The sequence below is a fragment of the Sinocyclocheilus rhinocerous genome, unplaced genomic scaffold (genome assembly GCF_001515625.1).
Source record: "Sinocyclocheilus rhinocerous isolate Xijiao unplaced genomic scaffold, SAMN03320098_v1.1 scaffold672, whole genome shotgun sequence".
NCBI lineage: Eukaryota > Metazoa > Chordata > Actinopteri > Cypriniformes > Cyprinidae > Sinocyclocheilus > Sinocyclocheilus rhinocerous.
In genome coordinates this window covers 347,859-362,969 of record NW_015624650.1, presented here as the reverse complement: position 1 = coordinate 362,969, position 15,111 = coordinate 347,859, and the positions used below count along the sequence as shown (strand labels likewise).

At 38.1% G+C, this 15,111-nt stretch overlaps 1 protein-coding gene across 1 annotated transcript in view; it reads left to right on the top strand.

Moving 5' to 3' along the window:
* Positions 1-15,111, top strand: part of LOC107745560 (wings apart-like protein homolog) — an 87,025-nt gene that overhangs the window by 38,829 nt on the left and 33,085 nt on the right. The window contains exon 6 of the mRNA XM_016559454.1: positions 10,752-10,847. Coding sequence (XP_016414940.1) covers positions 10,752-10,847 — 96 coding nt within the window. The remainder of the gene's footprint in view (positions 1-10,751; positions 10,848-15,111) is intronic.

The window sequence follows — 15,111 nt, the reverse complement described above, 5'->3', positions numbered from 1 at the left end:
TCCATGAGAAATAGTCCTGCCACCACAGCTGGAAAAAATCCTAGGAAACACTGCACACATTTAATAAAGTTAGAAAAATGCCATTACAAAGGTAAAAAGAAAATGCCCCTGTAAATTACTGAGTCAAATGTCACCTCATATTAGGAAGGCTAATTTTTGATCAGAATTTTTTATTATTGATCAGAAGGTGCTCCTAAATTTTTTAAATTAGGAGGACAAGCGCTCTTAATTACAAGAAAAAAAACTGCTCTTAAACTGGGTGTGTGACCGGTATGACTGTGGAATGGGGTTTAGCTGAGGAAAAATGTTCAGTCAAAATATATTTTTTTTGCTTTAACCCCTGTGATATAAAAACACCCGCACCGGTTTCGACTTTTACACGTGCAGTGCTCATGTTTATTCAACGAAGTCAAAGCCTTTTGGAAAATCTATTTGTGGCGGTGTGTTTTGATATTGTGGCGGGCGCCACAAATAAATCAATGTATGGGAAACACAAGTATTAAAAATTAAAATGAAACTTACCTGCTTGAAGTCTTTCATTTGATCCGGGTGTCTGTCTTTAAAGTGTTTTGTTAGTTTGGTGTGTTTCCTCGTTTTGATGTCGCCACGTCTCAGTGCTTTTATGAAGAGAGCGCATCTGCGCACCTTTAGGATAGCGCATCAAGAACCGGGTTGACCGGGTACTCTGTACCACCGGTACTTAAAAAAACCTGATACCGTAACGTTTTCATTTTTTTAGTACCGACTTGGTACCGAAGTACCGGGTCTTTTGACAACACTATTCTGGAGCATGTTGTACTATGTGTCATGTCATTTAGAATCAAAAGGTTGTTTTGCCCATTTCACCAATGTAAATGTTGCCCTACTGCCAACATGTAAAGAAATGTAGGTGTTTGATTTGTTGTTTTCTTGTTTGTTTACGCTAACGGAAGTGTGGTGAAGGCAGAGGGTGGAACGGGCATCACGCTGTTGTCTGCAGCGTGACTTTTATCTATAATGACAGTAATGCAGTTATGTTGCTCACCCCCGCTGACAGCTCAGCCATTATTACGAATGTTCCTGCGGCTGCTGTATGTGCACAGGCTTCTCTGGGGTTATGATTGATTGTTTAAGTCATGATTGAACTTTAAGCATATAAATGCTCAAACAGAGCAATGTTTTGATGGCATCACAGTGTTTACATTATCCGGGGGAATTAGATTGTGAATGGCTTACTTATCGATGGCTCTACATATTAAACAGAGGTAGGAAAAGGTATTGGAACTGCTCTCCTCCATGGTTCCCTTGATCACCATATCAAAACAGATCTGGCGATCACTGATAGTGAGAACTTTAATGTGCTTCCCATACTTGTAATGAGTCCTTATGAAGTCCTTCACAACAACAAAAAAAGCTTTAAGGGGTCCCTGCTCCTGCTGAAACATTGAGCAGATCTAAATTTAATGCTGCAGTCAACACTTTTCATTTCATTTTAATTTTATTCGCGACTGCCGTAGTGAATTTAGTTTACCTGCAGCAGCATTTTTGTCCACGTGTGTTGCCATAGTTTCTACAAGCGGAAACCGAAAAGCGCGGATATTACGTAATTGATAGGCAACAATGAGCCGGGACGAGCCATTATTTAAAACTGGAATTTCTCTGGATTTACAAATCCTTGGGCACTTTTGGGATAACGTAAGTGCACAACTGCATGAAATATATAACAATGTGCAAGTGGTTTTTTTATTTTATTACGAGAATTTTATTACTTGTCGGCGTCCCACTCTGCACCAAGCACATCACATTCTATTGCTCATTCATTCATGCTTCTTTTTCCACTCCAACGTTCCAATTATCCCTGCCCAATAAAAGCTGCATGGATATATTCGCTTACCCTGATAGGCCTATCTATGTAAACGATTTAGATAAAGTTCAGTCGATTCACTCTTTATATCATCGCCACGATATGTATTTTCATATCACCCAGCCCTAACATGCAGTAATGCTTTAAACACATTTGACAAGCTAGTTGATAAAAAACAACAACCGATTAACTATCAAAACTGATTGGCTAACACAATTCGGTGCACAATTCTTCTTTCAAGTTAACTGAAGGCAAGTACAGTTGACCGTGACATCCCTACCTTATCTTATTCCAGTAAAGTCGCTCACTCAATACTGGATGGAGCTGTAGAGCTGCAGCTCATGTGATGAATGTTGAAGGGAGGGGGCGTGTCTGAACTGGTTGATGAGCGAAATCAGCACCCTGATAAAGAGGTTGACTGGCACAAAGTAGTTTATGTATTTTGAAAAGATAAAAATACTAATCTTAAATGTATTTAAATACAAAATACATTAGATTTTCCTCCCCAAAGGCTTTTAAATACAAAATGCAAAGTAGTATTTTGACTGATTATTGGGGAAGTCATGGCCTAATGGTTAGAGAGTCGGACTCATAACCCAATGGTTGTGGGTTCGAGTCTCGTACCGGCAGCGATTGTACGCTTTCAATACCATGACTGAGGTGCCCTTGAGCAAGGCACCGAACCCCCAACTGCTCCCCGGGCGCCGCAGCATAAATGGCTGCCCACTGCTCCGGGTGTGTGTTCACGGTTTGTGTGTGTTCACTGCTGTGTGTGTGCACTTTGGATGGGATAAATGCAGAGCACTAATTCCGAGTATGGGTCACCATACTTGGCCACATGTCACTTCACTTCACTCACTTCACTTATTGAAAGTGAAAAGTGACGTGGCCAAGTATGGTAACCCATACTCAGAATTTGTGCTGTGCATTTTTCCCATGCAAGTGTACACACACAGCAATGTGTAGTGAACACACACCTGGAGCAGTCGGCAGCCTTTTTTGCTGTGGTGCCCGGGGAGCAGTTGGGGGTTCAGTGCCTTGCTCAAGGGTCTCACCTCAGTTGTAGGTATTGAGGGTGTCCGACCCTCTAACCATTAGGCCACAGCTTCTAGAAGACTAGAAGCCACTGCTAGAAGACTGATTTTAATGACATTACAGCTCAAATAACTTTTCCTGAATAAATCATGTAAGTGCGTCAACAAAAATGAGCATTACTTTTGCCTTTTTAAATGAGTCTCTTTTTTGTGCTAATCAGCATTATCCCTCACTTGATTTTGATTTGAACTTAACTTGTATTGAATCCACAACATTGCTTTCATTGTGTCTGCAATTAAAGTTACAGGAAGAATCAAGAGGGATGTTTTTATTCATGACAGTTGTGAAGTATGAGAGGTGTTTGAAACGGGTCAAAGCTCAGCATCGTGGTGACTTTTACTGCCACCGCTGAACATGCCAGGGCCAGAACCTGCTCAGCTCTCACTCGATAAGCAAACTCAATGACTGATTCTTCTGCATGATTCATTTATGTGGAGATATTTCACTTGCACTCTGCGTTTGCTCGCTCTCTCTCGCATGCATTTTTTTTTGGCTTCCTTTAAAATGATTGAATTTAGAAACAACTTCTCTGAGACGTTTTAGTTTATTGTGCTTAGGTTTGCTAACTAAACCACTAGACTGTTAGTGATAAACCAGTGTGCAATTTTTTAGGGTTGTCCCCGACTAAGGATTTTCATAGTCGAATCTGAATTTTTGAATCTTGCCGATATTCGACTAATAGTCAAATCATATGTTTTGGGGGTGGAGGCAAAATCCATTACCAAGAGTTAAGTCAGACATTCGACAGTCATAATTACTGACGTTAACACACAGGGAAAATGTGTAACGGAGGCCTCGCAGAGGGGTAAATAATGTTTTATGTTTTGATTAAAAGAGAGTTAACATTAAACGTAAGTGAAACCCTAAGAATTCACAACATTTTTTGCAATAGAGCTCTCATTCTGCATTTCAGTTTTGAGCTGCACGCGCTGAAGATGACCAGTAGAGCGAAGCATCTGATAGCAGGGTTTTAATCAATGGGATTTAACTCATCATTTATCTCATTTAGAATATGCTTTGTTATTTATACAACATAACGTTAATATTACGACTTCTAGGCTATCTGCACAAAATCCCCCGAATGCAGAAGTGAACGTGTCTGCGCGGCTCTGAATGAACTCCTTTTGTGGACGCGTTATTCACGCAACAATGTGCAGAAACACAGCAACTAAACTCTTCACAGTGTTTTATTATAATAATAATGTTATGTATATGACAGTCCCAGTCATAGTCATAAATATTCTGCATTGTTGCTTGTCCTGCTCGCGCTACGCGCCGAAGAGATAATCACCGTACAATGAAGCGCTGAACTGCAGCGCAACTCAACCAGATGCATCTAATACGAGATAAATAATATACACGATAAATATAAACCAGCTGAAATGTTTTGAAATCACTTGTACCCTACCTGATCGAAAAAAAATCCAGTCTTTCACTCCGCCTGTGTCAATTTGAGTCTTGTTAAAGATTTAAATCATTGCCGCCAAGATGCTCCTCTGTCGGTCACGGATTATGGAAAGTGAAACTTAAATCTATAGGGGTGGTTGGATTTATTCACGCACGTTTAAGTATTTATTTAAAGCTTCTTCCTTTTCAGATTCTTATTTACAGCATTATCTTAATAGGCTGTATAGTAACGTATTGGGAGAAAACTGGTAGTTCTATGTGAAAACACACATTGAGCACCCCCATATAGCCGAAATGGCATGATCATAACACCTCTGCAAATAGTCGACTGAGATTGGTAGTCGAATCAGGCTCCTCCTATCAAAGCATCGAATCGTCGACTATTCGGGGTCACCCCTAAATTTTTTATTATAAAAATGATCATAAAAAGTCATTTCCTTTTATTATTTTCATTATTAGTTTTTTTTATTATTTTTAATTTTTTTTTATTAAAAAGTGTTAAAATCTGGGAAATTTAGCTGTAAACTTTTCCTTAATATACATTTTTACACCATAATCTGAGAGACACTTTATTAGGTGTATCAAACTGAAAAAAAGGTAATTGATTGCTTGCTTACTTGTTATTACCAAGTCCAAAGTATGTTATCATGTGGTAGTTGATGATATCCAGCCCTATTTTATGTATATGTAAGTATTTTTAAACCCACTTCGTGATGATGCAATTGATGGCAGTAACTCTGCTGGAGAAGTGGCTGACTGTAGTGAAATTGCCTTGAGAGCTGCAGACTTCAGCTACAGGTTGTGTCTTTGACTAGAAAACAATTTTCTCTTTTCCTAAGCTCTTAAAACACTGTGTAGTGGCATGATTATGATATTTAAAGCTAATGTAATTAGTGCATGACTATTGACACGGGGGTGCTGGAGGGTCAAATTTGTTTTTTTTAGTCCATTGGCGGCATCATACAGCTGTGCTGTGATGGTTTGTAAACAAGCTGAAGTCTAAACTCAGGGCTCCAGACTTAAAAATGTGTTTGTAATGCCTTTTTTCCTGGTTGTTTTGTGATCACGTCTTTTGTTATGTTGATGTAATAAACTGCATCAAAGTTTTAGTGGGAAAAAAAAGACTTTCAAACAGTCCTCATCTCAGCCAGACACCAGCTAAAAGCAGCTGCAGTTGTGACGGCGTGAGAGAGATTGAAAGAGACATGCAAAGTAAAAGTGCAGAAAACCAGTGTCTATTTTTTGCACAACTTGAACAAACTACAGCAGGTAAAGCTGTCAGCTGTGTGGACATTAACAATATCGTTAACAATTCTCATTTATAATCGATACTAATATGGCTTCTTCTTATCAAGATCTTTAGTCTATATGCTGTGTTCTGTTAATGCGTTGACTTCATATTATTTGTAGCGCACTTGCCGTCCAATAATCGCAATAAGCTTTGTGCTCTGTTACCTTTTAATAAACAAAGTATCAGCTTGAAAATTCTGCTAAATTCATAACGAAATTCAAACAATAAATACCATTTTTGCACTCTTTACTGAGGCATGAGCGATCGCTTTAGCGGCTCATTTCAAGCGGCACGTGAACCCATCATATGTTTCTATTTACTACTAGAACACAAAATAAACATGAGTGGACATAAGATTAGGGCTGGGCAAAAACAATCGATTTTCCGATTAATCGTTTTTTTTAAATGACGTCGATTCGATATCGATTCTCAAAAGCCGCGAATCGATCTTTTCCAGTATTTATTTCAGCACACATTTAAAACAAGATCTATATTCACTGAATGTAATAAAAAAAATCGAGAATCGAATCAAGAGCTTGCGAATCGAATCGGGACATCTGAATCGATACCCAGCCCTACATAAGATACAGTACAACTTACTGAAATGTCTCATTGTAATCGCTCATTCAGTGTTTCAAACTGCGGAAAACTTTTAAACCTTGTAAAGAATGCCATGTAACAATACAGAACCTCAGAATAACCATTCAGCGTCCATAAGCTCGTTAGTCAACAAGAAAAAAAAAACTATAAAGAAAAGCATTTAGCTAATTATATGTGCTATATTGCATATTCATATGTTTACTTAACCTGTTTTCTACATAAGAAAGAATGCAAGGTATTAAAAAAAGGTGATAAAATTCAGCACCTCCTATATCATTGCATGTTACTAATGAAGAAAAACAGGCTGGATGTGTGCAAGACATATGACAACATTTATAGGATGCATTGAGGAGGAGCCCAAACTACACTCAATGACCAAGTGCTGCTGACATAATAATGGTCCATGATATGGGCACAAAGTGTAATAAACAATTATTTGTGACTGTATATAGTTCACAAGTACTCACAAGTACAAGTACTACTCAGATGAGTTCACTACTCATTAACTTTTCGTTCACCTAAAGACAGCATTCGTCAGACACACTGTGTTTCTTTTCACGGTTTAAGATTTGTTTGGCTTTCCATATATGGTTGTTATAAAGGCTGTGGTCAGTTCCCACAAATACAGGGGTCATGAGTTTAGAAATCCAAATTTCTTGATCTTTTGAAAGAAGGAAATGAACTGGTGAAGATGTCCTTGTCAAAGAGGGCGGATTCTCAGAGCACACCCAGCTATTAAACATCCTCTTCAGTACAAAAAGAGCATTTATTTAAGGCAAACCAAAGTCATTTGAGTGTGGGTTTTTTGACATCACAAGGGAAAAAACATTTGCATATAACTGCCTCTAGAGTAAAATATCGATCCATTGACACCATTGGCCACACCCAATGGTTGCGGCTGTGACGCACTGAATACTAGTGCCACATCAAATCAAAAATAAATGGAACCCATTATAATCAATGACACCTGACTACACTAAAGACAGTAGACAGATGCCATGTTCTATTTCTGATGTATTCCATACGCTTGAGCTACTCCTGACAACAGGACAAATGGATAAGGAAAGGAGGTGATCATTTTGGAATATTTGGCTTGATACATCCTGTTTAGATGGCATTTGCATCTCATTTGCACCTTCCAAAGGACCCCAGTGTTAAGAACGTGTAGATAATTAGTGCTAACGTCATCTTGGATCATGTGAGAGGATTTTATATTTTGTTTGTAGCATTTCATTGCAGATTGTTTTGTAAATGAGACACAATGTACTAAAGGATTTGGTAAAAGAAACTCGCAACTACTTTGCGAAGCATGAGCTATTTCAAAATGCTTTGTGCGTAAATGACAGGTTTATATGAATAATGTTGTCAAAATATGTACTCACATGCAAAAGTAGGGGGAGTTGATAAATTACTATAAATTGAGTATTGTCCTAGCTGGGGAAAAAAAAAAATCTTAAAAGTTTATATATATATAAATCAGTATGTTGTGGAAGGGCATTACAACATAATTGACCTTATTTATTGTAATCTAATTTATTTTTATTTATTAGTGTTATATGCATTTAAGTGTGTGTAGTTTTTCTGTTGACTTTAAAAGTTAATTAAATCCACTGTTACTTTTTTTTTTAGTTCAGTAAATGTCGATAGCTATGTTTCCATCACCCTGTTTTAATGCACATTTTGAAGTATCGCATGAGAAACGAGTGATGGAAATGGCAAATTTCGAAAAGAAATCCCTTAATTCGCAAAAAAAAGTTTACACGCTCGCTTGAGGTGGTTTTTGACTTGTGCGAAAAAGTGTTAATGCGAATAATTGGAGATGGAAACGCATTTTGCGAATAAATCCCACATGAGCGTTGAAAAAAGTCATGTGACTTTGTGCTATGGGACAGCATAACTTGACTAACCAGCGGACCGATTTAGTTGCACAGCATCTGAAATGTTGTCATGGTCATTCTGAAGTGCCCGAGCAAAATCTGTCGTTAAAGTATTTCTCTATAACTGCCTCCCAGAACGGTCTACCACGACTGCGTTCCCAAACAGCTGACATTCACCTCCGAAAGCAAGACAGCATTTATTGTGTTTCGTCTGCTCGCTGAACGCAGAAGTAATTTATTATATTTGAGAATTATTATATTCAGTGGCTTTTCTTACTTTTCTTAGTGCCAGTTTATCAGGAAGTGACGATTTTGTTCTCTCTGACTCGTTGGATGGAAACAGTGCTTGTTCGCAAATGTTTTATGCGATATTCCAATTTTGTGCACAAGTTAAATTCCCAACTTTGGATGGAAACCCGGCTAATGAGTAATCGTGTTAACCTTGACCTCACTATTGATCAAAAATAATCATGATTCTTGATTGATTATTGCCATAATTGAGCAGCCCTAAGTTAAACTATTTTTAACTACCTCAGCAAGACTCTCTACTGACCTTAAAAAGCAGCTTACGCCAATGCCTCATTAGTGCTCCTTTAAGCAACGCTGGTAATGCAACTTACTCTCAATGTGTTTTGCATCATATTGTGACACTTTTTTCGGTATGTAACAACACCTGAGCTTTCATAACTAGAAGCAATTTCACATGTTTGCGAGTATGTTTCAGCAGTATACTTGTCAGAGCTGCTCACGGAGTAAGAGACCTGCCTGTTCCTCTTGGAGGTCTTACTTGGCAGCGTCATTCCCAGACTTTAGAGGGGGATTCCAACTTGGAGAAAAAACACTTCAGGGGGCAGTTTTGATTTCTCTCTGCAAGACCTTCTGGAAGCTTCTAGCCCAGCGTGAGGAGCTCTCCATGGGGTGGAGCTAGATTTTCACTCCCTGCTAGCATGAAGAACACTTCTTAATTACAGAAGATTAAAACCAGTCTCCTGCAGAGTTATGTTGAGGGCCAGAGTCTTTCTCTTCATTTTTAATAATAACCCAGCCTCAGTGTTGCCCATTGGACTGTGCCTACACCTCCTCCTGTAGCCAAGTGCCCTTTTATCACCCCTTCCCTTTTGGCTGTTTGTGTGCCATCAGTCCCTGCAGTTTGACTCGATCTGGCATCCTCTGTGAGTTGTTCATCTATAGTGTTCATGCAGTCTGCTTTGAATGCACTCCTGCTGAGACAAATGACCTGCACTTCAATTCACACTCCGCCAACACAAACAAGCTGAGAAATGTAGCACTTCTTAATGAGTTGTAATTACAAATGTGATTACAGTTGAAGAAGGAATACAGCCATCTTTGTGCAAAGTGGAGCAGAAGCTTATGCATTGAAAAATGTTTACAGACCATTATCTTCATGACTACAGTGGATTTGGATTTTGGATGTATTCTCAGGTTTCACTTGTAAGTTGTTTCGGTTGCTTTGCTTGAACCCATGTGTGATTTCACTTCCAACCGTCACAGGTTTCTGTTCAAAATGTGTTGTTTTTTTTTGGCTCAGAACCCTGAGATGTTTGCTTCATTACCATGAGTAGCCTATTAATGACACTTTTTTTTTTGGTTTTACCACTGTAGGTAATTGCCAAAGATGGTTCTTAGTTTCGCATTTTAGTGGGGTTTGCTGAGACAAGCTTTGCTCTTATTTTTGCTCATACTTCAGTGTACTTTAGGATGGACAAGCACAACTTGTAAAAGTTGCAAAGATATCGGAACTGATAGCCTACAGCGTAGTTGCGCTTTGAGCAACCCGAGTTCAAATCCCAACTCGTGGTACTTTACAATTCTGTCTCTCTATATCATCTACTTCGCTTCCTAACCAGACACATTGTGATCAGATTTAGAATAATTATTTGTCTGTCCACACCAGACGTGACATGGCTACAAGTCGTGACACAACATAAATCAGAAGTTATAGCCAATCTGAGAGTCTGTGGATAGGCTCTCTTTAGAAGCATGCTGCTGTTCCCCACAACAAAATGAATAAATACATCATTAAATTCATAAATTATTTTAACACTATTTAAATTATAAACTCGGATTAGGACAAAAACTTGGATTAAAATGGAAAATATGTATTTTATTGTGTGTTGCGGATTGTTCACTTCAGAGGTTCTCAACCTTTTTGACTCCATGACACCCCATTGTTCACAAAAATATTCAAACCCCCTCTCCTCTCCCTTAAATTGAAGGGTTAAGGATAAAGAGTTTTCAAAAAGTTTTAGTCACAATAAAATATTTTAAGGCTTGGCAAAACTAGAAAACTAGAAAAATGTATATTCATTATAAAAATGGCCATGGCGTTTTAAAATGTTCATGACTTTTCCAGGTCTAGAAATCAGGCTTTTAAAATAATTAAAATTAAACATGTAATTAAAAATGTAAAATTGTGGATTTTTTTTTTTCTTTTTCAGTGAAACTGACTTTAAACTGGTACTTCTGTTCAATCTCAAAATGGATTTGTTGTTCTTGATGCAAGTCATGCCAACTAAATGAAACCAAGCTCATAATGTTCAATGAACTCAGGTCTGCACGTGAAGCTCTTGTATTAAAATGCCCTCAGTGTAACAGTGCTTGTCTGTTCTTTCTGCAGTCGCCTACTAAAGCTGTGTATAATGCGAGACACTGGAACCAGCCAGAGCCAGAAGAGCTGCTGCCTATGCCTCCATCACGATCTCAGGCTCCTCCAGTGAGTACAACACTAAACACAGGATGCTCCACTAAACACTACACACTCCTACACAGTCACACAACCAACTTTAGAAAGCACTTCAGCATAGGCACTTCTCATGCTATCACCACAGTGTTTATAGTCACTTTTGTGTAAAAACTCCTACCTCTTTGATGCCACTCCACACATTTTTGCTCTGTTGTCTCCCCAGTGTGAGAGACAGTGAACGATGAAAGCTTTGCACCAGAACTCGGCTGTTAAAGTCAATATTAAACATCCACAACCCACTTTATTTTAATGCAGTGTTTTTTTTGTTTTTTTTTCTAGTTGTAACATGCAGGGAGATATTTTATCCATCAGGAATTTATTGGATGGGATTTACAATAGATTGTGGAGAGGATGAAATTTATTTATTTAGCCTCTACCTAGTGGGAGTTGTTACTTGCTTGGCCATAACCTTTATTATATTAACGCTAACCAGCATTAAATTGCTACATTAGCAAGGGTGTCCTGCATTTCTGCATAAATACTTTCTGCAGTTAAATTCTGTATTATCTACAACAGTAGCCTAAAACAGTGACTAAATAATGATTTTGGGGTGTGTTTCCCAGAAGCAACTATGGTCGCAAGTTCCGTCGTTACCAATGGAGTTCAGCAAAACTTGCTACCAGAGTTGGCTAATTGCCAAAATTGATGCTTTTGGGAAACACACCCCGGGTTAGTGCTTTCGAAGCACTGCTTCATAAAGCTTTAAAACCTTTTCAAATGTATATATATTTATATACATTTTTTTCTAATCACTGGTTTGGAGTGTTTATTAAACTGCACAAGTTAAGTGATTTCAACAAACAAGGCTTTATGGCGTAACATTTCTAAACTTTTTGAACGATTTCCCCTCTAGAGGGCATTGACTGGGGTTTAATATGTTATTAACTGATCTCAGCTCAGTTTTATAATTGGTTGATAATAAATATGCATGTATAATTAAAGTCCCCCTGTAGTCAAAAATTTTATCTCTTAAAACTTATCTTTGATCATCAAAATGACATTTAATTTTTTTCTTGTGAAAATAATTTTCTCGTTATTGGTTTGTGACGTAGCAAACCGAGGGCTGTTTCAAACCACATTTCTGGGACTGCCATTGGGAAACTACAGTTTTAAGGAGAAAATACTCAGCAATGGTGTTGATTAATAGATTGGCACATGGCTTCTCTAAAAGCATATTAAAAACACCACATAGACAAATAAACAACATAAAAATCTTGATTTTCACTACAGGGGGACTTTAAAAAGAGAGAGTGATATTTACTAGGGTTGTGACAGTGATTGAATTTTCCCACCGGTTAATCGGCATGTGACAACACCGGTAATACAACAAATAACTTGCTTAAATAACTTGAAGTTTAAATATATATATATATACATTGAAAATCAGCAAACACTGTGGAACCAAATAAATAGGCTATAGAATGTTTATTAGCAAAACGAACACGAAAGTTACAGCTTGATGTAAAATAAATAAATTACACAAAGTTTAAATAAAGTAAAAATCAGCAAAAACTGTTTAACCAAATAAATAAGAAATGCATAAATAAATTAAAAAAATAAAACTTCCAAAATCACCTTAGATGAATGCAAAAGTCAACAGGCATTTCAAAATCGAAAATATCGCCAAAGAGGGGCTTTTGCATTTCGTTTTGAAACTAAATCTTCCGCCATTGTCTTGTCTGTCTCACCTCACTCTTCTTGTCGGTGTCCAGCGACATGACAGAGTTGAGATATGTTTAACTTTATGCAAATGAAGAGTGACTTACGGGAGCGACAACCAATGGAAGTGAAGACAGTGAAGCACACGTGATTCATCACTGCATTCTGTAGAGGAGTGTCAAGGAAAGATGGAGAAGTTGCTAGTTTTTAGTGGTCAGTAACTTTCCAATGATGTATGATATGTGTCTGTGTATATGCGGTTGTACTTGTCATGCTGACTCTGAGCCTGAATGGTTTCGTGAACCCAGACGGACCGGCTTTGCCGTTGATAAAAGAGCGTGATGGCAAAAAGCACTGACTGTTTCTCGTTCATCTTTAATATTATTTATATTTTGATTGATTCTTTTTTATATTTAGTTATTTTCTTCCAAAATGTTTGTTTGTAGCGGCAAGAAAACTGATTCTTGTCTACAACATGAAGAAACGTCAGTGAATGTCATTTATAAATGTTACTAGGCAACCAGTAGTGGGAACGCCCTGTAGCGACCTCACAGCCACTGGTGACATGCAGCGACAAAGTCGCTGGTAGTGTGAATACACCTTGACTCCAGCTGCTGATCTGTGATGCGACTGTCGTTCGGCACGCTGCATTGAGCAGCCGCATTCAGGCACCGGTAACACTGACTATCGCAGCAAGCCTAATAGTTACTGTACTTTGCAGGAAAATATGTTGCACCTGGTGAAATGCATTGTTGAGAAAAGAAAAAAAAACAAACAGAGAGACTACATTTATTATAAGAACCAAGCCTAAACTAAATTTTTTATAGCAAAACCGAAACTATTAGCATGTGGGAAATACACTATACAAACTTGGGCTCACTTATGTCTCGCATCCAAATTTGCTGGTGCTGCATGTTTTGCTGGCTTGATGTTAATTGCATTATATAAGTTGTTTTGGAATATACATTGCACGTTTCAGTAGGCTTGCTGTGATAGACGGTGTTTTCGGTTATACCAGTGTTAAGCCGCAACACCGGTTATGTCATTTGCCTACCGTGGCACCGCCCCCACCGTCGTTTTGATTTGTTTATAGTAACAAAAATAATTTAGCCTAGTTCAGTTAGAGGACAGACACTTTTAAAAACAAAACGCTCAATGCAGCGTGCGACAGTGCACCACAGAGCAGGAGTCAGATTTTATTTATCACGTGAGGAGAGTGAGTCGAGCTGACTGACATGAGTGAGGTGAGAAAGACAAGACGATGGCAGAAGATTGTTTAGAAAGGAAATGCAAAGGCGCCTGTTTGGCAATATTTTAGATTTTGAAAAGCCTATTGACTGGAAGTTTTTTTTAAACATTCGTTTCTTATTTATTTGGTTCCACAGTGTTTGCTGATTACTTTATTTAAACTTTGTGTATTTTATTTATTTTATTTTACATCAAGGTGTATATGCCGTGCCTCCAAGCTTTCTTATTCGTTTTGCTAATAAACGTTCTATGTTTCTACAGTGTTTGCTGATTTTCAGTTTTATATACCCTTTTAAACTTTGTGTAGCCTAAGTAATTTGTTATTTTATTAGGCATACATGGTGTATTTTTATTCGTTTTGTTAATAAAAGTTCTGAGTTTGACGTAGTTGTTGCTTGAATTAAATCAACTGCTGAATTGCCGCTAATTTGAAAGTTAAAGTAAAACGTGCACGGTGCTTTTTCAAGCTATTTGAAATCCGAGGAAAAGAGGGAAAACTCAAACGAACAATTGCTTGATGCCGAATTGCGGCAATTCAATTGCCGCTAATTTGAAAGTGAAAGTAAAATGCGCACGGCACTTTTACAAGCCATTTGAAAGCGAAGAAAAGAGGGAAACTCAAACGAACTAACACCCCCACCACCACCCCAACGGTGATACCGGTATTACCGGTGTTGTCACACATCGATTAACCGGTGGGAAAATTTGCTCACCGTCACAACCCTACGTTTCAGATGAAAATACGGTAGTTAATTAATGCAATGATTTGTAGATTACTTTTAAAACACTACACTTTCATAAAAAACATTTATAGTTAGTTTGTAAAAGGCATCTTTATGCACATTTTGACTTGATTGCATTTACAGATGTCAGCGTGCAATATTTTGAGAGCTTCGAAACAATAAATCATGTTGCTAGGCAGTTGGTTTGGTTGATTCAGAGGTTGGAAAAGCTTCGTTTCTCCCATTACTGATTCAGCTCTTCAGCATTAACCAGTAAACTGTAGGGGTGGGGGGGGAAATCGATACAGCGTAGTATCGCGATGTTTTCCGCGGCAATACTGTATCGATACACGGACACCAAGTATCGATCTTTTATTATACTATTTGGTAGAATACTAAAATCAGTTTCTTTACAATCCACTAGATGGTGGTGTTGAGTTTTTTTCTGTTGAGGTCAGCTGGGTCACCTTCAGCATGCAGTAAGTTAGTAAAATAAAGAGGGTGGCATCGCGGAAAGTTATCAGGAAAGCCCCGTCCGCGTTTAAATCGGATGTATGGACTTACTTCGGATTTGTAAACAAGGAGGGGATGTAAGTAGGGATGCA